This window comes from Nerophis ophidion, linkage group LG07, assembly GCF_033978795.1.
Source record: "Nerophis ophidion isolate RoL-2023_Sa linkage group LG07, RoL_Noph_v1.0, whole genome shotgun sequence".
Lineage (NCBI taxonomy): Eukaryota > Metazoa > Chordata > Actinopteri > Syngnathiformes > Syngnathidae > Nerophis > Nerophis ophidion.
Window position 1 is genome coordinate 56,052,942 of NC_084617.1, and position 23,563 is coordinate 56,076,504.

Sequence of the window (23,563 nt, forward strand, 5' to 3'; positions counted from 1 at the left end):
CTTCCAAAGACATGCACCTGGGGATAGGTTGATTGGCAACACTAAATTGGCCCTAGTGTGTGAATGTGAGTGTGAATGTTGTCTGTCTATCTGTGTTGGCCCTGCGATGAGGTGGCGACTTGTCCAGGGTGTACCCCGCCTTCCGCCCGATTGTAGCTGAGATAGGCGCCAGCGCCCCCCGTGACCCCAAAAGGGAGTAAGCGGTAGAAAATGGATGGATGGATGGATATAAACATCAAGTATACACACTTTCTCTTGAAAGGGAACTGAACTTTTTTTTTATTTTGCCTATAGTGTGTAGTCACTGTTCACAATCCTAACGAGAGACATGACTTCTACAGTAATGAGAAATAAAAGTTGAGATCATTTTAAATGGTTACTAACATTATTATTAAATATTATAATTACAATAAATTATAAACACTGTATGGTTTTTATCGGTTATTTCTTCAGTTTAAGAGCATGATGTAGACAAAAGCTCTGAGTTTGTCTGCATAAAGCCAAGTATTTTTGAAAGTAAATTCCTTCACTCGTTATTTTTTATGTTTAATAAATTTAATTTTATTTATGTATTATTAAAGGGCAACACAGTGGAACAGGGGTTAGTGTGTGTGCCTCACAATAAGAAGGTCCTGGGTTCGGGATCTTTCTGTGTGAAGTTTGCATGTTCTACCCTTGACTGAGTGGGTTCCCTCTGGGTAATCCGGCTTCCTCCCACCTCCAAAGACATGCAGCTGGGGATAGGTTGATTGGCAACACTAAATTGGCCCTCGTTTGTGAATGTTGTCTGTCTATCTGTCTTGGCCCTGTGATGATGTGGTGACTTGTCCAGGGTGTGCGCCACCTTCCGCCCGAATGCAGCTGGGATAGTCTCCCACAACCCCAAGAGGGACAAACAGTACAAAATGGATAGATGGAATGTATTTTTATGGATGAAATATAAAAATACCAAATAAAATTGCAATTTTGGAGCGAAAAGTCACAATTAGGTTATTTCTCAACATCCTGCAGCCCTATTTTGAGTTTTCTATTTAAAAAAAACAACTTGTTATTTTCAACAAAAAAGGCCGGTGGCGATTTGTCCAGGGTGTACTCCGCCTACCGCCCGAATGCAGCTGAGATAGGCTCCAGCATCACCCGTGACCCGAACGGGACAAGCGGTAAAAAATAGATGGATGGATGGATGGATATAAAAAAACGTTATATAAATCGATAGATCTGAAGGTGTTAAAAGATTTCAAGCGTCGACAGTAACAAAAAATATTAAAAATATTTATTGCTTACTTATGACATTTTTATGAGCAGATCCACTTTGGATCTAAGAGTAAGTGTGTATAGAAGGCAGCACAATGTGTTAAAGGCCTACTGAAACCCACTACGGCCGGTTTAGTTTACTAAATTGCACTTTTAAATTTCCCGCAAAGTATCCTGTTGAATGACGACGCTTAAGTTGAGGTGTGCTTGTGACGTTATTAGTTGGAGCAGACATTTCAGCCCAGCACCACTCACGGCTAAAAGTCGTCTCTTTTCATCGCGCAATTACACAGTATTTTGGACATCTGTGTTGCTGAATCTTTTGCAATTTGTTCAATTAATAATGGAGACTATAAAGATGAATGCTGTTGGTGGAAAGCGGTGGATTGCAGCTGCCTTTAGCAACCGAAGCTTGTGAAGCTTTAACACAGAGCGGTCAAGCGAATATGTTTCTCCACGTCAACCAGCAAGTTTTTGGATGGGGAAATTGTGATTTTAAGTCGGCTCTTACCGGAGACTTGAGAGGATTATGCGACCTCCTGCAGCTGTCCAAAAGGCAGCTGTGATCTTGGCTCCTCCATTGGCTTCTCTCAGAGACACTGGCGTTCACCGCAGCCCTCCGACTTTCAGGTATGACTTTATAATCTCACTAAAACACTATTAACACAATAAGCAGATAAGAGATTTTCCAGAATTATCCTAGTGAATGTGTCTAATAACTTCTGAATCGCTCACACTGCCGCCACCTAGAGCCGTCACCTTTTTTTTTTTTTTTAGTGCTTCACTCAAACTTTCCTCATCCACGAATCTTTCATCCTCGCTCAAATTAATGGGGAAATCGTCGTTTTCTGGGTTCGAATTGTTCTTGCTGCTGGTGGATATGATTATAAACAATGTGAGGATCCCTATACAACCCGTGACGTCACGCGCACATCGTCTGCTACTTCCGGTACAGGCAAGGCTTTTTTATTAGCGACCAAAAGTTGCGAACTTTATCGTCGATGTTCTCTACTAAATCCTTTCAGCAAAAATATGGCAATATCGCGAAATGATCAAGTATGACACATAGAATGGACCTGCTATGCCCGTTTAAATAAGAAAATCTCATTTCAGTGGGCATTTAAACTGGATGTTCAGTACCTGCTCAGAGAGGACTATGGTAGTCAATTGTTCTTGTGTCTCTTGAAACACCAGCTGGCGGTCCACCTTTGCCAGGTGTTGCAACATCTACACAGGAAAAGAATGCGTCAAATAACATTCATACCTTACATTATTATGTATATGACGACAGATGGTTCAACATGTGACCTGGTCGACTTTTCTGCAAGCTGTGGAGATGTGGACCATCTGCAGCTGCAATGAGATAAGGAGTCTAACAAGAAGATGGAGATGATCTCGTTCCAAGACATCGAGCTTCACTTTCTTCAGGATCTGAGCAGCCTCCTCCAATCTTCGCTCCTTGCTCCTTTTCACGCTGCTCCTGTTCATAAGCGGTACAATTCATTGCCTCGTATCCCGGTCAGCTAAATAGTGTTTACATGAGAGGCGATTCTAACACTAACCTGGCGGACTCCGAAAGCTTTTCCAAAAACAGCTCCAATGTTTTGCTGCCATTTTTATGGATGTGTTCCTCGGATATGATACAGTTTTGTAGACTTGTCAGAAGTTCATCAAATGACAACATGGTTATTGCCATAAACACTAGCAGCACGAAGTTCTAACTCTACTGCCAGTAAAAAGCTGCCATTTGGGATGTATAGCGATATACTGCCACCTAGAGGACGGAATTCACTGGTTCTATTTTCCTGTCCATCCCATCCATCCATTTTCTACAGCTTATTCCCTTTGGGGTGGCGGGGGGAGCTGGTGCCTATTTCAGCTACAGTCGGGCGGAAGGCGGGGTACACCATGGACACGTCACCACCTCATCGCAGGCCCAACACAGATAGACAGACAACATTCACACTCACATTCACACACGAGGGCCCATTTTTGCCAATCAACCTATTCCCAGGCAGGGACGTGCACATGATTGTAGAGGGGCAGGGGCTCAAAGTCAGAAAAGGGCAGGACATATTGTTTTGGTCTTTTACACAATATGGAAATTAACGTAAATTTAAATTTGCTAATAGGAAGGTAACTACTTAGCTGTGTGTCCTTTGTAGGTAAAAGTGATTGCCATTTATTTTGTGGCAACAAATTATTGTCATAATGAGTTACTTCACATTATCATAGGCTTGGAAGACATGAAAAGCAACAAAACACTGGTTTATCATTAGGCTATTTATTATTAAAGATAAGCACTTTAATATTGAACATTGAACAGTGAAACATGAACTTCGAAAAAAAAAAAATAAATAAATACCCAAATGGAAAAAACTTCAATGTGAAAATCTGTCCTTCTTCCCTTAACTTGATGAAAACACCATCAAGTTGTAACTTATGGTCTTTCTCACTTAATGCTCAGACTAAACAACTGAAACGCAATACAACTTTATATCTAAACCTCTACTGTGAGAGAAATGTGATCCACCGTAAACACAGTGCATTTTATTTTGAAAATTAACCCTGTGTTTTATTTTGTATTTTGTACACTACTTCCTGTCCCGCACAATCCGCTCTGCTCTGTGCTGAATTGATGTGTCGTGCTCAATTGACCCGCCGTGCTCCGACGTCCGGCAAAAACAGAAGCTGACACATTGAATAATAGAATAATACAGCGTTTTTCTGAAATATTACCCATATTAGATGCTGAATAAGTGGACGGCGACTAGACCATAACTCACAGGTTCAAGTTGCTCCACTGTCATGTCTCCTCAGGCCGCAGTTGCCTCTCTCTCCTCTCTTTCTCTCTCACTCACTCACTCACCCTCTGTCTCTGGCGGAAGTGCAGGCTCATCCCGGACAGGTATTTATTAATGTTGTTTAAAGAAAAAAAAAACCCCACACACACACACAGGCAGAGGGCACTTTTTAAGACGAGGCAAAAAAGGGCAGGGGCTCAATCACCCATAGGGCCCTATGTCTGCACGTGCCAGTCCCCAGGTGCATGTTGTTGGAGGTGGGAGGAAGCCGGAGTACCCGGAGGGAACCCATTCATTCACAGGGAGGACATGCAAACTCCACACAGAAAGATCCCTAACCCGGGATCGAACTCCAGACTTCTCAGGACCTTCGTATTGTGAGGCAGACGCACTAACCCCTCTCCCACCGTGAAGCCCTCTTTTCCTGTAATATTCGATGCTTTGATTCGAGCTATTTAAATGGTGTTTCTTTCCTTGGTTTATTGCAAAATCTAGTAGTTTAAAAAAAAAGTACACTGATGGTTGAATCATTTTGTTATAAAAAAGTAGGAATAGCAGTTTGATATTGAGGGTTAATATATGGGTCTTTTCTATAATAAGAAAATATTATTTTCAAACCACCTTTTATTCTGTGTACAATACAGTTATACATAGCTGCAAAGTAACACTTCAACATGAAACTTACTGTTTTTCTTTTGCTGTGAAATATTCCATTTATTTTACGAAATAGCAACAATATATAGTGGCCATTTGTAATGTTAGACATGTTAAACCAAATATTGCCAAATATTTTATTCAGTCTTTAATTACAGTGTTTTATTTTCTTATGTTCAAACATAGTGTTCCTGTTCAAACTGTGTGTAATGTTTCATTGTTAAAGTTAAAAGTACCACTGATAGTCACACACACACACTAGGTGTGGTGAAATTACCCTCTGCATTTGACCCATACCCTTGTTCCCCCTCTTGTGAGGCGAGGGGAGCAGTGAGCAGCAGCGGTGGCCGCGCTCGGGAATCAATTTGGTGATTTAACCCCCAATTCCAAACCTAGATGCTGAGTGCCAAGCAAGGAGGTAATGGGTCCTATTTTTTTAGTCTTTGGTATGACTCCACCTACCGATCTCAGGGCGGACACTCTAACCACAAGACCACTGAGCAGGTACTGACCTAAAATATTAAATCTATTTGTTAAGAAGTCTGAACCTTGTTTTTAATGAATATTTAGGCCTACTGTGCAACTGCATTTTAATGTTGGTCATTATGGCGGGATTTTGAGAGCCAAGTGTTTTCTGAAGTAGTATTTGGTAAAACAAAAAAAAATGTAAAAAAGAACCACTGGCTTAAGCTAATTAAGTAGTTGTTTTACATTTTGCAAATGCACAATAAATACAGATGAATAAAGATTATATATATATACATATATATATATATATATATATAAATTTATATATATATAGATATAGATATAGATATATATACATATAAATACATACATACATATATATATATATATATATATATATATATATATATATATATATATATATATATATATATATGAATAATACATAGTGTAGTGATTTGGTGTTTTCCTGTGGTAAGAACATAATATATTGAAACCTCCTTCCATGTTGTGTTTTATTGTGCTACAACTTGAGATGATGGTGACATGTATTCAATATACGAAAAAAACAAAAGACGCGTGCAGATGAGAGTGCTATGCAATACAAAACAATACAAAATCCTATATAGAATGACACATGAGATCCAGTGTCAGCATTCAAAAGCAATGTTCCAATTAAAATAGAAGCAACAGCTGAACCTAAATAGAGTAGATTACTTAGTGAGAAAAGATGCACTGGCAAACAAAGTGAAGGTGCTGCTGAGACCAAAAACAGTAAGTGAAAACTAGAAAATAGGAGCACTGGACAAAAATTAGGCACTAAACATAGGAAGACATCCACAAAACTGATAGAGGGAATGACCTGTGGCCACAGGTTAAAAACACAACTACCTTTATGGTACAGTACAGTTTCAAGTAAGAGTTGTCAAAAATAACGTGTTAACTCATGTGATTAATCATAAAAAATATTGCATTAATCTAATCATGTATACATGCCGACTAATCACACAATTTATTTTGCCCGCACATGCTCTTTTACTTTAACCGTGGATGTTACCTGAAAAGTGATGCGTTGGGTAAAAAATATTCCTGTGTGACATTCTGACAATAAAATTGTATTTACATTCAAATACATTTAAATTCTGCAGACAAGTATAACCTGTTATTAATTAACCCGTGGTGAATGAATGATGAATGATTGGTGGTGGTCGTAGGAGCAAACTTCTCTGTGAAGCGCTTTGAGTGTCTAGAAAAGCGCTATATACAAACCCTGTTCCCATATGAGTTGGGAAATTGTGTTAGATGTAAATATAAACGAAATACAATGATTTGCAAATCCTTTTCAACCCATATTCAATTGAATGCACTACAAAGACAAGATATTTGATGTTCAAACTCGTAAACTTTTAATTTTTTCCAATTAATAATTCACTTACAATTTCATGGCTGCAACTCGGCCAAAGTAGTTGGGAAAGGGCATGTTCACCAGTGTTACATCACTTTTTCTCTTAACAACACTCAACAAACGTTTGGGAACTGAGGAAACTAATTGTTGAAGCTTTGAAAGTGGAAATCTTTCCCATTCTTGTTTTATGTAGAACTTCAGTTCTTCAACAGTCCGGGGTCTCCGCTGTCGTATTTTACGCTTAATAATGCGCCACACATTTTCAATGGGAGACATGTCTGGACTGCAGGCAGGCCAGGAAAGTACCCGCCGTCTTTTTTTGCGAAGCCACGCTGTTGTAACATGTGCTGAATGTGGCTTGGCATTGTCTTGCTGAAATAAGCAGGGGCGTCCATGAAAAAGACGGCGCTTAGATGGCAGCATATGTTGTTCCAAAACCTGTATGTACCTTTCAGCATTATTGGTGCCTTTACAGTTGTGTAAGTTACCCATGCCTTGGGCACTAATGCAACCCCATACCATCACAGATGCTGGCTTTTGAACTTTGCGTCGATGACAGTCTGGATGGTTCGCTTCCCCTTTGGTCCGGATGACACGATGTCGAATATTTCCAAAAACAATTTGAAATGTGGACTCGTTAGACCACAGAACACTTTTCCAATTTGCATCAGTCCATCATAGATGATCTCGGGCCCAGAGAAGCCGGCGGCGTTTCTGGATGTTGTTGATAAATGGCTTTCGCTTTGCATAGTACAGCTTTAACTTGCACTTACACATGTAGCGACAAACTGTATTTAGTGACAGTGGTTTTCTGAAGTGTTCCTGAGCCCATGTGGTAATATCCTTTAGAGATTGATGTCGGTTTTTGATACAGTGCCGTCTGCGGGATCGAAGGTCACGGTCATTCAATATTGGTTTCCAGCCATGCCGCTTACGTGGAGTGATTTCTCCAGATTCTCTGAACCTTTTGATGATATTATGGACCGTCGATGTTGAAATCCCTAAATTTCTTGCAATTGCACTTTGAGAAACGTTGTTCTTAAACTGTTTGACTATTTGCTCACGCAGTTGTGGACAAAGGGGTGTACCTTGCCCCATCCTTTCTTGTGAAAGACTGAGCATTTTTTGGGAAGCTGTTTTTGTACCCAATCATGGCATCCACCTGTTCCCAATTAGCCTGCACACCTGTGGGATGTTCCAAATAAGTGTTTGATGAGCATTCCTCAACTTTGTCAGTATTTATTGCGACCTTTCCCAACTTCTTTGTCATGTGTTGCTGGCATCAAATTCTAAAGTTTATGATTATTTGCAAAACAAAAATGTTTATCAGTTTGAACATCACATATGTTGTCTTTGTAGCATATTCAATTGAATATGGGTTGAAAATGATTTGAAAATCATTGTATTCCGTTTTTATTTACATCTAACACAATTTCCCAACTCATATGAAAACAGGATTTCTACATCAAATCTATTATTACTATTATTATTATTAATCTTATCACGGCTGCACATGGTTGAGTTTGTCATGACCTAGACAGTAGGTGACGTGCAGGTAAAGTGATTCTTTACAGAGGAAGCAAAACTTGTCCGAAAGACTAGTGCAAGGCACACAAGGCAGCAGAGAAAATAATGCACACTGACAAAGGCAATGATCTAGCGCTGGCAAATGGCAACAGGTAAATAAACGTGATTAACTAAGAGAAAACAGGTGCATTGAAAGGAAATTAAGTAGAATGTGAAGATGCAGAAAAACAAGGAGTCCAACGGGGAGTACGACTAATTTAAACATCTGCAAACCACAACCTAAACATGAAACATATTGTTTATATTTCAATGTAAAAGTTGACACTGTCAATGAAATCAAAATTAGTTTTTTTGTGTGCAGGTGACTGTGTGAGTTTAATCCAGATTGTAGGAAAGCATTTTGTCATTCATTAAGAAATTTGAATTACCCGTGACTTGCATGCCTTGGGGAGTCGTGAGGAGAGAAAATAAATGTTTCTCAAAAATGTATTTAGTCACTATTGAGGGATAAACATACGCCCTGGAGCACCCAGTGGGAGAGGTGCTCGGAGGTGAACAGGTCCGCCTCAAAAACCAAACCCACCCCCATTGCATTCCTGCGTAAAGATGTGGTGTACACTGGGGTCCGCAGTGTTTTCTAAGGAGAACAACACATACACACATTGGCACAGACACATGGTTAAAAAAAAATGGCAGCTTGTCAGCTGGCAAAGCATTATGTGTGATCCTCACCTGTAACCTGAGACGGCGTGTCTCTATGGGGATGACTCTGAGAATGGGCAGCTGAACTTCAAGAACTTTAGGTTTACTCTTCACCAGGCAGTCCCTCTCCATGTCCCAATCTGCTCCCTCCAGGTACAAACCAGACACAAAACAGCCTGCAAGAAATGACTTGTATTAAACCAGCATATATTATTTCACCTTAATCCAAAACATGTCGGTTCATTACCCTGTGAAGGTCTTTCAGTGACTTCGTTCTCATCACAAAATCGAGTCACCTCAGTGTAAAGTGTGGAAAGATCTAGAGGCCAGCCATTTTGTCGGCATGCCGCTTGGACCAGAGCCGTGAGGTAGGACTCTGGGATGTGGAGTCCTGATAGCCATATGACCTTTGGCTCTGTATCGTCCACCTTTTGACAAACAATATTTTAAAATCCTATATTCTTTGTACTCTAAGTAACAAAGGTGGGAGTTATTCAATGTATTGCAAGTCACAAGTACAATAAGTCTCAAGTCTTTAAACCTAAGCCCAAGTCAAGTCTCAAGACAAGACCGGTCGTGTCAGGTCTCAAGTCAACAACTTGGTATTTTCAAGTCCCTCAAGTCATTAAAACTGTACAGTCAATCTTGGAGCTAAAATAATATGCCTCTTATCTTAACCATGAACAGATTTACTGCATCTAACACATATATTTAATGAATTGGAATTGTAAGATGTTCTTAATTATAATGAATGCATTTGAATTATACTATGGTCTTAATTATAATTAATGCAGAGTGATATAGGTTTATGTGACAATTATTGCTCTTGCTTTATAGTGATAGTTAAAGTCATTACACACAAGACTGTCCTCACTGATAAATAGTAACGTGCATAACAGGTAAGTAAAATACTCTTGCAAGGACTACTTTTATAGAGGGAACAAACAACAGTGTATATGTTAACAATAAACACACAATTTATGTAAATATTATTATTATTATTCTCTCCAAGGTTTCTCATAGTCAGCATTGTCACTGGCGTCCCACTGGATGTGAATTCTCCCTGCCCACTGGGTGTGAGTTTTCCTTGCCCTTTTGTGGGTTCTTCCGAGGATGTCGTAGTCATAATGGTTTGTACAGTCCTTTGAGACATTTGTGATTTAGGGCTATATAAATAAACATTGATTGATTGATTGGTTATAGTAAGTACTCCTAAAACACTACAGCCAAGCATCGACACGCGTCTTGGAGATGGGAATATGGTTTCATTGCTAAGAACAGTTTTTAAAATATTTAAAAAAATAAAATTTTGTTTTGCATAAATAAATAACCCATTGACGATAAAGTAAACCACATTAAAATCCGTTGAAAATTGAGCAAGTTATGATTTATTTTCACTATAATTTGATCATTGCCGCCACTAAGATGGCCGCTACATAGCCACCTCCTGGCAGGCTGTTCTTTCATCTGCGCTGTCATATCTGGGGAGTTCTGGTTTCCCATCGTCCTTTGCGTCACAATTTCTACAGTATGAAGTTTTGACGTGTTTATTGTTAGTGATTGTTCATTATTCCCCCACGGTATAGTAGTAGTTTGTGTGTGTTTTACTTGATTAACTTTGTTGTGTCTTCTATATCTGTAGGACCGTAAGTCGAGACAACTTGAGCAGTCATTTCCTCGCCTTTTGCTATTAACGCTAGAGCAACACAGGGAGCTATCTCTCAGTAAGGCAGAGGCAAATTTGTTAATGAACGGAAATCTTTTGAAAGAGTGGCAGTTAAACTGGGACATGAGCACAACAGAAACACACAAATATTCAATACAGAACACAATGCAAGCGGGAATAACTGTAAGGGGTAGCACAGAAGAGGAAGGAACAATATCATGGATGTAATTAGGACACACCAGACTCAATAAGACATTGCACCTTATAAACAAACACTCAACAGGATTATGCGACAGCTGCAAAGAGGTTGAGTCACCCCGAATTCCCAATGAATGCAAAACGGTCGGCTTCACCCCGGGAAGGTGCCACCATTTGTCGTCTGGCAATCCTCACCGCCGTTCTGTTGCGGCTCCGTCGTACAGCGAAATAGCCCTTACTTTTACGAGATCTAGCGAATCAGAATCCATGCATAATCACGTGAAAAGGGAGGTAGTATAAAACAAACCACCAAACGTTTATTCTGTCCTACCAGAGAAGCAGAAGGAAATAAACTTGGTCCTGCCAATTAATTTTTGGGCAAAATGCGACAATACAACAGTAACATCATTCCTGGCGAGCGAGTCATACAATCAGTCCTATGCTTTCCCGGTCTCTGTATCAGCTGATATTTGACACAGGACCATATATCCCCATTTCGCTGCCCAGGATACTCCTGTCCATTACTCTTCAGTTTTGGAAATCTAGAATCAGCATGTCCACATCCATTTGTGTGAACAAGGTGAAATTAAGTCTTCATGTCCATTGCCACCCATTAAGATCTTTCAAAGGGTAAAATACTATCAGCCTTGAAGATGTAGTATTTTATTTTTCAAAGTAAACCAGATACTTTATTTTGCGTTTGTGCAGGTCTTCCTGTCTTGCAGACTTTAGCGAAATTGAACGGATTTGTTGCGCCAAAAATAGACGCTCTGCGTATATCAAAAGCTGGAATGGGCTGTGGAAATTGATACATTAATAAAAAACAGTTAAAATTCCACCTGTCTACCAATCCGTGGCCGTTCCGCATTCAGTGGGAATTCGATGTCAGTGGAACATGCAATCATTCGTTGCGGGGAAATAAAGTAGAGAAAGGACAACACTAAGATAGGAAGTTAGAGTAGAAAGTCTCTCTCAAAGGGGTACTCAGTAGCAACCAGAAAATTGTAGTGAAGTTCCTTAAAGAGACAGGTTTTTGGAATTAAATTTAGTGTGCAGAAGTTTTTAAGCAGTTATGTGAGGAAGTGGAAAAGGAGAGTACCTTGAAGGTAGAAAAGCGCTATACAAGTACAACCCATTAACCCATTTATAACTCTGGTTCACACTCCAAATACAGTAGGTCGCGGTAATGCACCTTTAACGTTGAGTGTCCCGCTATAAAACAAGAAGAAGTAAACACCCTCACCTAATCCCTCAAATTTTATGATGTTTTAATGCTAAAGTCGGAGTCAATTCCTGACTTAGTGATGTCAAAGTCCAAGTAAAGTTGCAAGTTTTTTTTAAACCCTTATTTACCCAGGAAAATCCGGTCTTTGATGATATTGTAAAGTCCAAAGTCATTATAGTCCCGACTCGAGCCCAAACCCCAGGTAATAACTGCATAAAAATTATTGCTCACCCAGAGGCGATACTGCTCAAATCGTCTCTTGAAATGAATCATCCATTTGCCCAGGGACTTGAGCGTGTCAGGTGCCAACTTCTTCCAAATAGCAGGGATCTGGCCATTAAAAAGAGCTCGAGCAACTTCATCCAGCTCACTGCTCATGCCCACCTCGCCGACCAAGGCCTACACACGCACACACACACACAATTAGTACCAAAGTAGGCCTGTGAGAGACACACCTTACCCTCTGCAGCTCAGCCAGAGATCGCTTCATGCGGGCCACTAGCGTGTTAAAGCGCTCCAGTTCTTGAAGCAAGACCACTGAGGTTGGGGAGACCTCAGTGCCAAACTTCTTACAGATAACATCCAGATCAAATTTTGCAGGCAGCTTGTTCTGGATGTCCTGGGCCACCTGAGTGATGTACTCGTCCCTGCTGATGCTTCCACCAGACTCACCTGGAACACAGTAGAGTGGCTGAAAAGTGACAAAAACAACTGAAAGAAATGGAAGATGAAAAGTGTCGTACCGGTCTGAGGCTGCAGTTCAATTAAATTCAACCACATGTCTTTAGCTGCCTGTGTGTAGTACCCTATCTCTGCATTGGAATGGAGACCCATCACCTCAGGCGTGTTTGCCAACGGCAGGGACTCGATCTCATCTGTAACCAATAACATGTTGTGAATAATGACTGTCGGACTATTAAAATTAAAGCAATCTTGAGTGATGCCAGACCAATATATATTGTCCTGGGTCCATTCGGAGGAACCTTGTAGTCTACATCGTTGTTTTTGAAGAAGTGAAAGTGGCAAAAGTCGTAAAAGAGGAAGTCTCCAAAGTACTCATCCATGTAGACAGTCAAGATCCTGCGGTCAAAGCTATCTATGACCCGTCCACCGTACATCACCTGTGAAACAACGTACACCTTTGAAGTAGTGTGGGCGTTACTGGGAATCTTGGTATTGATTCAATACTAAGAAAATACAAGGCTACAGGACTGATACCAATACCGATTTTGAATTTGCATCAAGTTAGTTAATCATGATTATGAGCAGACAGAAAAAAACATGCATTTAAAAATGTTCTTATAAGTAAATACAACAATCTAAAACGGGGGTGTCCAACCAGTAGCGTGTGAGTTACCAGTTACAAATATACTCTACCGGTTAAATGTCGCCAGTTGTATCAACAAAACATAAATTAATTTATTTTGTCAAAGAAGCTTGAATTGGGATAGAAGAAAAACTGCACTAAAATGTAATGTAGATGAAATACATTTTTTATTCAAAATGTGAGTTGTGAATACCAACATTTTCTTAACACTCTGGCAAGAAAACAAGCTTATTCTATTTGTTTGGGTTGAAATAAGCAATGAAACAAATGTTACAAAATAAAGTAGTTGTCTGTCATTTGTATTTTGTAAAAGTAGCTTGCAGAACAAAAAAGCTTGGAGATACCTTATCTAAAATAATGCAATAGAGTATAGATATAGATCGAAATATATTTCCTTATTATGTTCTCATTACATTGCACTGATAGACAGAAGAAACACTGCGTTCGCAAAAACTTTGTGAGTAAAATTGAGTAATTTGCCTGACTTAAAGACGAGAGACTGCAACAAAAGTATCACCCCATCGCGCTAATGTCGATCTAATACCAATGTGGGTACTATTGGTAGATCGATACACCCACCCCAAATTTAAAAGTACACAGCAAGAACAACAATCCTATATGCATGTACATATACATATCACACAAAGTGTACCTCGCCAATAAGGTATTTAATACTCCCCCAGGGAATGTTGCTGTCTTGTTGCGTGTGAGCTTTGGTCAGGTAGGTGTTCAAAATCTCTAAACACACCTGTTGAGCACATTAGGTAAGACTCAATCCATCCTTCCAACTGGCTTCTTTTTACCACTTACCAAGAAGTCCGACTCGCTGAAATCGTAGGGGACATTCCAGCCAATCTTGCCATACTTGCGCCGCTCTTGCACCACGGCGTGGAAGAAGGACAGCACATACACCAGGCTGCGGAAGGCCAAGTGCGGGCACGCAGTGATAATGTCACTTGATATCTTAGAATAGGTGGCTCTCATGTTTAGCTTCAGACCATTTGGAGGCTCAGTCACCACCTGCGAAATAAATACTTTATCAGAATACCACAACTAATGGATAACTTGTAAAGAAGAATGAAAGTGAGCTGTGGGCTAGCTTTCAACCTTGAGAGACTTTTGAAGGATGCCTATTGGAAAGTTGTCAATAGGGTTGGTTGTCACCCAAAGACGAAAGTTTGGGTGGGGCTTGGTGATCATCTCTAAGCATTTCTCCAAATCTTTCAGCCACTTCACCAGCAGGTGGCAGTTCTGTAGCATCAACCACTGACCACGGGCCGCTGCCACCTCCAGCAAGTGTAGTGCAACCTTTAGAAGGGGAAACAGTGTGTAAATGCACCATGATCAACCACAGTCGATCATACAGGACAGAACTGGAGGATAAAGCCCTCTGCCATGCCACCCCACCATTTTCCACCGCTTGTCACTCTCAGGGTTGCAGGGGGGGCTGGAGCCTATCTCAGCTGCACATGGGTGGACAGCAGTGTACAATCTGGACAAGTCGCCAGCTCATCACAAGATTATAGATTTTGACTGGAGTAATAATGTGAGTATTAATCACGGTTCCATGCTTATTATGCATTAATTAATTTTAAAACAAAAAAAGTATACAATTACATAGACACTCCTTAGAGATTTAGGATGGGTTATTTGTTTACAGTTAGAAATCAATAAATCAAAGTTTACTTATACAGCCCTTAATCACAAATGTCTCAAAGGGCTGCACAAGCCACAACGGCATCTTTGGTTAGATCCCACATCAGGGCATACTAAAATAAGTCCATTAATAACATTATAATAACCACCAAAAAAATTATATGAATAATAAGTTTTATTAACAATAAATACAAAAAATGTAATTATTAATAAGGGCTGTCAATACTTTTTTAAATCAGAATAATCACATTTTGGAAGTTTGATTAATCATGACTAATCAGAGGTGATTACTCGCTTGCATAATTGAAATTAGCTCAAGAAAATACCCAAATATTTGTACACAAATGCAATTGTATTGCATGTCAGTTATTTGCACAAAACCTGGAAAGAGTTTTATCTAAATTACTTTCAGGCTGTGTTTTGGATTGAAATTTGCCAGCGAGCACACCAGTCAGAGTCCCCTCACTCATTTTTGTACTGATGTATGTATACATCGAGCTGATCGATGACCGTATGGCTGTTAAGGTGAAAGAGCTAGTATGGTCCAATAAAAAAATCCTGATTAATCTAATTGTGTACATGATTAATGCAATATTTTTGTGATTAATCACATGAGTTAACATTTTTATTTTGACAGCCCTACTATTAATATAGAATAAGAGTAATTGTGTTAATCCCCCAGGGTCAAATGTTACTCATGGGGGTAACATCGATACAAGTGTTATTGTCATCACCGGTCATCCATGCCTATATATTAGTTACTGGAATGCACAGACTGTAATTAGATCCGGGGGTATAGTGCTGTTTTTCTACAAGCTCTTGATCATATGTTAGTGTTTTACACTTGCTATATCAACTTACAATGCCTGTAGTTTATTTTAACACAGACAGGAAGAAGCAATATCTAACACTGACAACCACTTGACTGACTGAACGCTAAGCTAATAATTGTGCAAGACATGTTTATAGTTAACTCTTTTCCAACTCAATTCTTCATTAGGTAACATGCCACTAACATAAATGATTATGGCTTAACTTTACTTTGGCATGTAAAGCTGGATGGAGCAACATGTTGGATGTATTAGACCAGGGGTCACCAATGCGGGGCCCGCGGGCACCAGGTAGCCCGTAAGGACCAGATGAGTAGCCCGCTGTCCTGTTCTAAAAATAGCTCACCAGGGAGCTGCCTCTAATTTTAAAATTTTATTTATTTACTAGCAAGCTGGTCTCGCTTTGCTCGACATTTTTAATTCTAAGAGAGACAAAACTCAAATAGAATTTAAAAATCCAAGAAAATATTTTAAAGACTTGGTCTTCACTTGTTTAAATGAATTCATTTATTTTTTTACTTTGCTTCTTATAACTTTCAGAAAGACAATTTTAGAGACAAAATACAACCTTAAAAATGATTCTAGGATTTTTAAACACATATACCTTTTTACCTTTTAAATTCCTTCCTCTTCTTTCCTGACAATTTGAATCAATGTTCAATTAATTCTTTATTTTTTTATTGTATGGAATAATAATTACATTTTAATTTAATTCTTCATTTTTGCTTCTGTTTTTTCAACAAAGGATATTTGTGAAATATTTCTTCGAACTTATTATAATTAAAATTCAAAAAAAATATTCTGTCAAATCTAGAAAATCTGTAGAATCAAATTTAAATCTTATTTCAAAGTCTTTTGAATTTCTTTTAAAATTTTTGTTCTGGAAAATCTAGAAGAAATAATGATTCGTCTTGGTTAGAAATATAGCTTGGTCCAATTTGTTATATATTCTAACAAAGTGCAGATTGGATTTTAACCTATTTAAAACATGTCATCAAACATATATATTTATTGTGAGAAATCATTAAGATGATCAGTGTTTCCACAAAGATAAATATCATTAATTATTAATAATAACATAGAGTTAGAGGTAAATTTAGCAAAAATAAGCTATTTCTGGCAATTTATTTACGTGTGTATCAAACTGGTAGCCCTTCGTATTAATCAGTACCCAAGAAGTAGCTCTTGGTTTCAAAAAGTTTGGTGACCCCAGTATTAGAACCTTTAGCCGCAATGGCTGTTTTTGTAAATGGGTGAACCATAGTCTTCAATGAGTCCCTGGTCATTTTTTAAAGTACCTAATATGTTTCCATGTTTGCCACTTTGTCTTGCTGCCATTTTAAGGTCATTCGGTGTGTGACTGTTTTCGTTCCATGCAGATTGCGCCAAACATAAGGTACCAGCATAATGTTCGTTTACAGCGTTGAGAAGGACTGAAACACACTGCTTAGAGGGGCCTTTATAACCTTATAACCTTGACCTTTGTAATCACTGTCATAGTAAAAATGGGTCAATCGTTGCATCCTTAGTCCCAGGTGGCAATGGACGCCAAAAGACCAAAGTCTTAGTCACATATTGCAATACAGAAACTAAATCCTTGGTACCTTCTCCTGTCCTTGGCCCATCGCGAGGAGTTTGAACTTGCCTCCCAAGCCAGTCCTTTCTGCCAGTTTCATCAGGTCACTGGCTGGGTCAGAGCCAGGGCTCAGGATGAAGACAATAGGGGAACATGGAGTGCTCTGCTCATAAATTGTATCAAAACTGATCACAGGAGGTTGCACATATCTGTGAAGACATCAAATGCTCAATTTTAAGGCCAGATCCCTGAACCATTATCGGGTCACAAGGAATTTCTTGAATAAATAAAAGAAAAAAAGCCTCACCTGTCACCCATGGTGATAGTGACGTAGTCTGTGATTGCTCTGTAGACTCTATCAATGCGAAAACAACGCAGCAGGAGCAGTTTCTGAAAGACTGTCAGTTTTTTGTCATATTTCATAGGCAGTAGTGCCTGTTCTGGTGCATCCAAGTCATACCACTGTGAAGAAACACACTGGATTCAGTCCAAGACACCAGAGGGTCCTTATGTAAGTACTAAAGGCCCTATTCGCTCATTTGAGCTCAATTGTTTATTTACGCGCTTAATGTTACACACGTTTCTTTTATTTGTATTCTTCAAGACAACCGGCGGACACGCCTACCCCGCAGAAGTGAGGCAAAAGTGCGTAAGTCTGGAATCTATGAATTTTGTGAAGCACAGAGTTTTACTCAGACTTGTGAATTGAATTTAAATTAATGAAAAACATAACACTGTACTTTTAAAAAGATTGTGTCAATTCAGGCAATGCTTCACCATGGGGATGTAGTGTGTGAATGAACGCTAGAATAGCATCTCCTTCCTGGATTTATGTAACTCTGTAGATAAAATTGCATTTCCTTGTTATCATAACCACCAAATAGACAAATAGTCACATAAATCAATGATCATGGTCCAGATGAAATCGTATGCATTGGACGTCTGTTAAAACCAAGATATCTAAACACGGCCGATGTATGCCCGGTCTCCTTCCACTGTGGTCGCACTCACAAGACAACGTTGTGCATTTTAATAGGTAGATCAGAGTAGCATTATGTTTCTATCCTCCTGACCCAAATGGATGTTTCCAGGTGTCTCAATTGCAGTGATAATAAAATAGTTCTCCTCTCTGAGCTGCTACCTTACCGTGGTAGAGGAGTTTGCGTGTCCCAATGATCCTAGGAGCTATGTTGTCTGGGGGTTTTCATGCCCCCTGGTAGGGTCTCCCAAGACAAACAGGTCCTAGGTGAGTGATCAGACAAAGAGCAGCTCAAAGACTTCTATGGAATTACAACGAAATGAACCCAGATTTCCCTCGCCCGGACGTGGGTCACCGGGGCCCCGCTCTGGAGCCAGGCCCGGAGTTGGGGCACGATGGCGAGCGCCTGGTGGTCGGGCCTGTTCCCATGGGGCCCGGCCGGGCACAGCCCGAAGAGGCAACGTGGGTCATCCCTCCAATGGGCTCACCACTCATAGGAGGGGCCATAGAGGCCGGGTGCATTGTGAGCTGGGCGGCAGCCGAAGGCAGGGCACTTGGCGGTCCGATCCTCGGCTACAGAAGCTAGCTCTTGGGACGTGGAACGTCACCTCACTGGGGGGGGAAGGAGCCTGAGCTAGTGCGCGAGGTAGAGAAGTTCCGGCTGGATATAGTCGGACTCACCTCGACGCACAGCAAGGGCTCTGGAACCAGTTCTCTCGAGAGGGACTGGACCCTCTTCCACTCTGGCGTTGCCGGCAGTGAGAGGCGACGGGCTGGGGTGGCAATTCTGGTTGCCCCCCGGCTCAAAGCCTGTACGTTTGAGTTCAACCCAGTGGACGAGAGGGTAGCTTCCCTTCGCCTTCGGGTGGGGGGACGGGTCCTGACTGTTGTTTGTGCTTACGCACCAAACAGCAGTTCAGAATACCCACCCTTTTTGGGTACACTCGAGGGAGTACTGGAAAGTGCTCCTCCGGGTGATTCCCTTGTCCTACTGGGAGACTTCAACGCTCATGTTGGCAACGACAGTGAAACCTGGAGAGGCGTGATTGGGAAGAATGGTCGCCCGGATCTAAACCCGAATGGTGTTTTGTTATTGGACTTTTGTGCTCGTCACAGTTTGTCGATAACAAACACCATGTTCAAACATAAGGGTGTCCATATGTGCACTTGGCACCAGGACACCCTAGGCCGCAGTTCCATGATCGACTTTGTAGTTGTGTCATCGGATTTGCGGCCTTATGTTTTGGACACTCGGGTGAAGAGAGGGGCGGAGCTTTCTACCGATCACCACCTGGTGGTGAGTTGGCTGCAATGGTGGGGGAGGATGCCGGACAGACCTGGCAGGCCCAAGCGCATTGTGAGGGTCTGCTGGGAACGTCTGGCAGAGTCTCCTGTCAGAGAGAGTTTCAATTCACACCTCCGGGAGAACTTTGAACATGTCACGAGGGAGGTGCGGGACATTGAGTCCGAGTGGACCATGTTCCGAACCTCTATTGTCGAGGCGGCTGATTGGAGCTGTGGCCGCAAGGTTGTTGGTGCCTGTCGTGGCGGTAATCCCAGAACCCGTTGGTGGACACCAGCAGTGAGGGATGCCGTCAAGCTGAAGAAGGAGTCCTATCGGGTTCTTTTGGCTCATAGGACTCCGGAGGCAGTGGACGGGTACCGACGGGCCAAGCGGTGTGCAGCTTTAGCGGTCGCGGAGGCAAAAACTCGGACATGGGAAGAGTTCGGGGAAGCCATGGAAAACGACTTCCGGACGGCTTCGAAGCGATTCTGGACCACCATACGGCGCCTCAGGAAGGGGAAGCAGTGCACTATCAACACCGTGTATGGTGCGGATGGTGTTCTGCTGACTTCGACTGCGGGTGTTGTGGATCGGTGGAGGGAATACTTCGAAGACCTCCTCAATCCCACCAACACGTCTTTCTTTGAGGAAGCGGTGCCTGGGGAATCTGTAGTGGACTCTCCTATTTCTGGGGCTGAGGTCGCTGAGGTAGTTAAAAAGCTCCTCGGCGGCAAGGCCCCGGGGGTGGATGAGATCCGCCCGGAGTTCCTTAAGGCTCTGGATGCTGTGGGGCTGTCTTGGTTGACAAGACTCTGCAGCATCGCGTGGACATCGGGGGCGGTACCTCTGGATTGGCAGACCGGGGTGGTGGTCCCTCTCTTTAAGAAGGGGGACCGGAGGGTGTGTTCCAACTATCGTGGGATCACACTCCTCAGCCTTCCCGGTAAGGTTTATTCAGGTGTACTGGAGAGGAGGCTTCGCCGGATAGTCGAACCTCGGATTCAGGAGGAACAGTGTGGTTTTCGTCCTGGTCGTGGAACTGTGGACCAGCTCTATACTCTCGGCAGGGTTCTTGAGGGTGCATGGGAGTTTGCCCAACCAGTCTACATGTGCTTTGTGGACTTGGAGAAGGCATTCGACCGTGTCCCTCGGGAAGTCCTGTGGGGAGTGCTCAGAGAGTATGGGGTATCGGAATGTCTTATTGTGGCAGTCCGCTCCCTGTATGATCAGTGTCAGAGCTTGGTCCGCATTGCTGGCAGTAAGTCGGACACGTTTCCAGTGAAGGTTGGACTCCGCCAAGGCTGTCCTTTGTCACCGATTCTGTTCATAACTTTTATGGACAGAATTTCTAGGCGCAGTCAAGGCGTTGAGGGGTTCCGGTTTGGTGGCCACGGGATTAGGTCTCTGCTTTTTGCAGATGATGTAGTCCTGATGGCTTCATCTGGCCGGGATCTTCAGCTCTCACTGGATCGGTTCGCAGCCGAGTGTGAAGCGACCGGAATGAGAATCAGCACCTCCAAGTCCGAGTCCATGGTTCTCGCCCGGAAAAGGGTGGAGTGCCATCTCCGGGTTGGGGAGGAGACCCTGCCCCAAGTGGAGGAGTTCAAGTACCTAGGAGTCTTGTTCACGAGTGGGGGAAGAGTGGATCGTGAGATCGACAGGCGGATCGATGCGGCGTCTTCAGTAATGCGGACGTTGTATCGATCTGTTGTGGTGAAGAAGGAGCTGAGCCGGAAGGCAAAGCTCTCAATTTACCGGTCGATCTACGTTCCCATCCTCACCTATGGTCATGAGCTTTGGGTCATGACCGAAAGGATAAGATCACGGGTACAAGCGGCCGAAATGAGTTTCCTCCGCCGGGTGGCGGGGCTCTCCCTTAGAGATAGGGTGAGAAGCTCTGCCATCCGGGAGGAACTCAAAGTAAAGCCGCTGCTCCTCCACATCGAGAGGAGCCAGATGAGGTGGTTCGGGCATCTGGTCAGGATGCCACCCGAACGCCTCCCTAGGGATGTGTTTAGGGCACGTCTAGCTGGTAGGAGGCCACGGGGAAGACCCAGGACACGTTGGAAAGACTATGTCTCCCGGTTGGCCTGGGAACGCCTCGGGATCCCCCGGGAAGAGCTAGACGAAGTGGCTGGAGATAGGGAAGTCTGGGCTTCCCTGCTTAGGCTGCTGCCCCCGCGACCCGACCTCGGATAAGCGGAAGATGATGGATGGATGGATGGATAAAATAGTTGATAGCTTTCCAGGTGTTTCTTCTATCATTTTATTATGTGTAGTGTACACTAAAATAAAACTTCATGTGCACTATAATGTTGCATGTTCAAAATAAACTGACACCAACTAACCAACTTTCTAGAGGCACTGGACCTATTACAGCCTCATAGGCATGTTATAAAAAAGTACTTAAGTCGACAGGAGGATATGACTACGAACGCCCCCTTTTAAGACTTTCTCTAGCCACAGTGCGCATCTAGGATGAAAGGGCACAGGTGCAGACTTAAGTCCTAGGGGACAATGCTGCACAGCTAGAATCTGTGCAATTGCACATCTTTTTTCACTTAATATCTGGGAGAATAGGGCCCTAAATTAGTAGCCATGACTTACCGATTGCCACTCTGCGGAATTCCTGCTGACATCATCAGGTAGAGAACCAAACTGCTCAGGAAAAAGCTCTGACAGTTTTACTACATCTTCCCAGCCAGCATCAGGTAGCCAATTACAAGTCTTTTGACGTGAAGTCTTTTCCAATGACAGATTACCTTACAAAAGAATTTAAATTATTCACTATGTGTTCACTGTGATTAAGGGAAAGCTCTAAAGAGTTTTATGATGTATTTCACCTTTGATGAAAAACTCCAACTCCTCCTGAGGTACACGACCTTCCGCCTGTTCAATCTTGATCGTCATGTTGAAAGAAAAGATCAGCTTGTGTTTTTCAAATAGACCTGTGGATAAACAGACAACTCTTATCTCATTCAGTAAACAAAATAGACATGGATACTGCAAGTTGTTATATACAGTACATACAATCGATGTGCCATACCTGAGCACCCATAATTGTAAACATTGTATGTCAGGCTGTTCATAATGTTAGTCAGTCTTTGTGGCAAGACAGAATCAGGCTCAGATTTACGCAGGGAAAAGTCAAAGACTTCCAGATAGGAGGCGAGAGAATACTGGTACATGCTGTTTACCAGAGCCATTTCTGTCAGTGCAAAGAACAAAATAGCACCACGCTTGGCAGCTGGCCGGTACCCATTTCTGAGCACATCAATATCCACTGATGTCATCACAGCCAACTTCAATTTCTCAAACACCTGATGATCAAATCATTGAAAAAAATCAAACATGATGATCGACTTGAAGTTCTTCTTGGCGTTTACCAAACTGACCTCACTAGATTTGGACTTAGTTTCCTCTAACGTGTAGACTAGCTCAGTGTTATCCAACATGTTGCCTGTGGACGTGGCCAGTTCCCTGAGCAGTGTGTCACCAAGGTTCTTCAGCAGCTTCTTATTGTCACTTGTCTCTTGGATCAAAAACTCACGCTGCTCCTCCAGCTCCTTCTTCTCAAATCCCATTATTACACTGAGCAATTGGTCCTCCAGACCCTTAAGGGTTACTAAATGTAACGCAGACAGATCAGACACTGGACACATTAAACACAAAAAGTGGTCGTCAAACCAAATGATCTCACCAGTATAATTGATAACCATAGCTCTTCCAAACACAGATGGGGAAAATTTGGGGTTTCCCAGTTTTGTGTTGAGGTAAAGCTTAAAGTTAGGATCATAGTCCACCTCTTTGTCACCCAGCATAATGACCTGCCTGCCTTCTGCTCCTTTCAGATTTTTCTCCAGGACATTGTCAATGACAGGGTCTATGTACTCATCTACATCTTGAAAAAGGAAGGGCAATCCATATTTAATGGCCATCTCCAGCTGTTTCAGGAAGTCTGGATCATTGAAAGAAGAGATCTGTGGACAAAAGATCAGATAAATTGC

General features: G+C 42.0%; 2 protein-coding genes across 2 annotated transcripts in view; both read right to left on the bottom strand.

The window, feature by feature from the left end:
* The window catches only part of si:ch211-225b11.4 (tRNA (32-2'-O)-methyltransferase regulator THADA), a 46,299-nt gene extending 43,310 nt beyond the window's left edge, over window positions 1–2,989 (bottom strand). Inside the window, exons 1-3 of the mRNA XM_061906571.1 lie at window positions 2,817–2,989; window positions 2,563–2,734; window positions 2,395–2,481 (exon numbers count right to left, since the gene is read on the bottom strand). Of these exons, the coding sequence (XP_061762555.1) occupies window positions 2,395–2,481; window positions 2,563–2,734; window positions 2,817–2,950 (393 nt within the window). The 5' untranslated portion in view covers window positions 2,951–2,989. The remainder of the gene's footprint in view (window positions 1–2,394; window positions 2,482–2,562; window positions 2,735–2,816) is intronic.
* Window positions 2,990–5,681: 2,692 nt separating this feature from the next.
* The window catches only part of LOC133556553 (dynein axonemal heavy chain 10-like), a 49,230-nt gene continuing 31,348 nt past the window's right edge, over window positions 5,682–23,563 (bottom strand). Inside the window, exons 61-77 of the mRNA XM_061906572.1 lie at window positions 23,257–23,536; window positions 22,952–23,181; window positions 22,603–22,876; window positions 22,400–22,504; window positions 22,164–22,318; window positions 17,600–17,754; window positions 17,321–17,501; window positions 14,338–14,538; window positions 14,041–14,250; window positions 13,883–13,978; window positions 12,853–13,024; window positions 12,647–12,778; window positions 12,364–12,575; window positions 12,135–12,302; window positions 9,062–9,242; window positions 8,845–8,990; window positions 5,682–8,749 (exon numbers count right to left, since the gene is read on the bottom strand). Coding sequence (XP_061762556.1) covers window positions 8,603–8,749; window positions 8,845–8,990; window positions 9,062–9,242; window positions 12,135–12,302; window positions 12,364–12,575; window positions 12,647–12,778; window positions 12,853–13,024; window positions 13,883–13,978; window positions 14,041–14,250; window positions 14,338–14,538; window positions 17,321–17,501; window positions 17,600–17,754; window positions 22,164–22,318; window positions 22,400–22,504; window positions 22,603–22,876; window positions 22,952–23,181; window positions 23,257–23,536 — 3,045 coding nt within the window. The 3' untranslated portion in view covers window positions 5,682–8,602. The remainder of the gene's footprint in view (window positions 8,750–8,844; window positions 8,991–9,061; window positions 9,243–12,134; window positions 12,303–12,363; window positions 12,576–12,646; window positions 12,779–12,852; window positions 13,025–13,882; window positions 13,979–14,040; window positions 14,251–14,337; window positions 14,539–17,320; window positions 17,502–17,599; window positions 17,755–22,163; window positions 22,319–22,399; window positions 22,505–22,602; window positions 22,877–22,951; window positions 23,182–23,256; window positions 23,537–23,563) is intronic.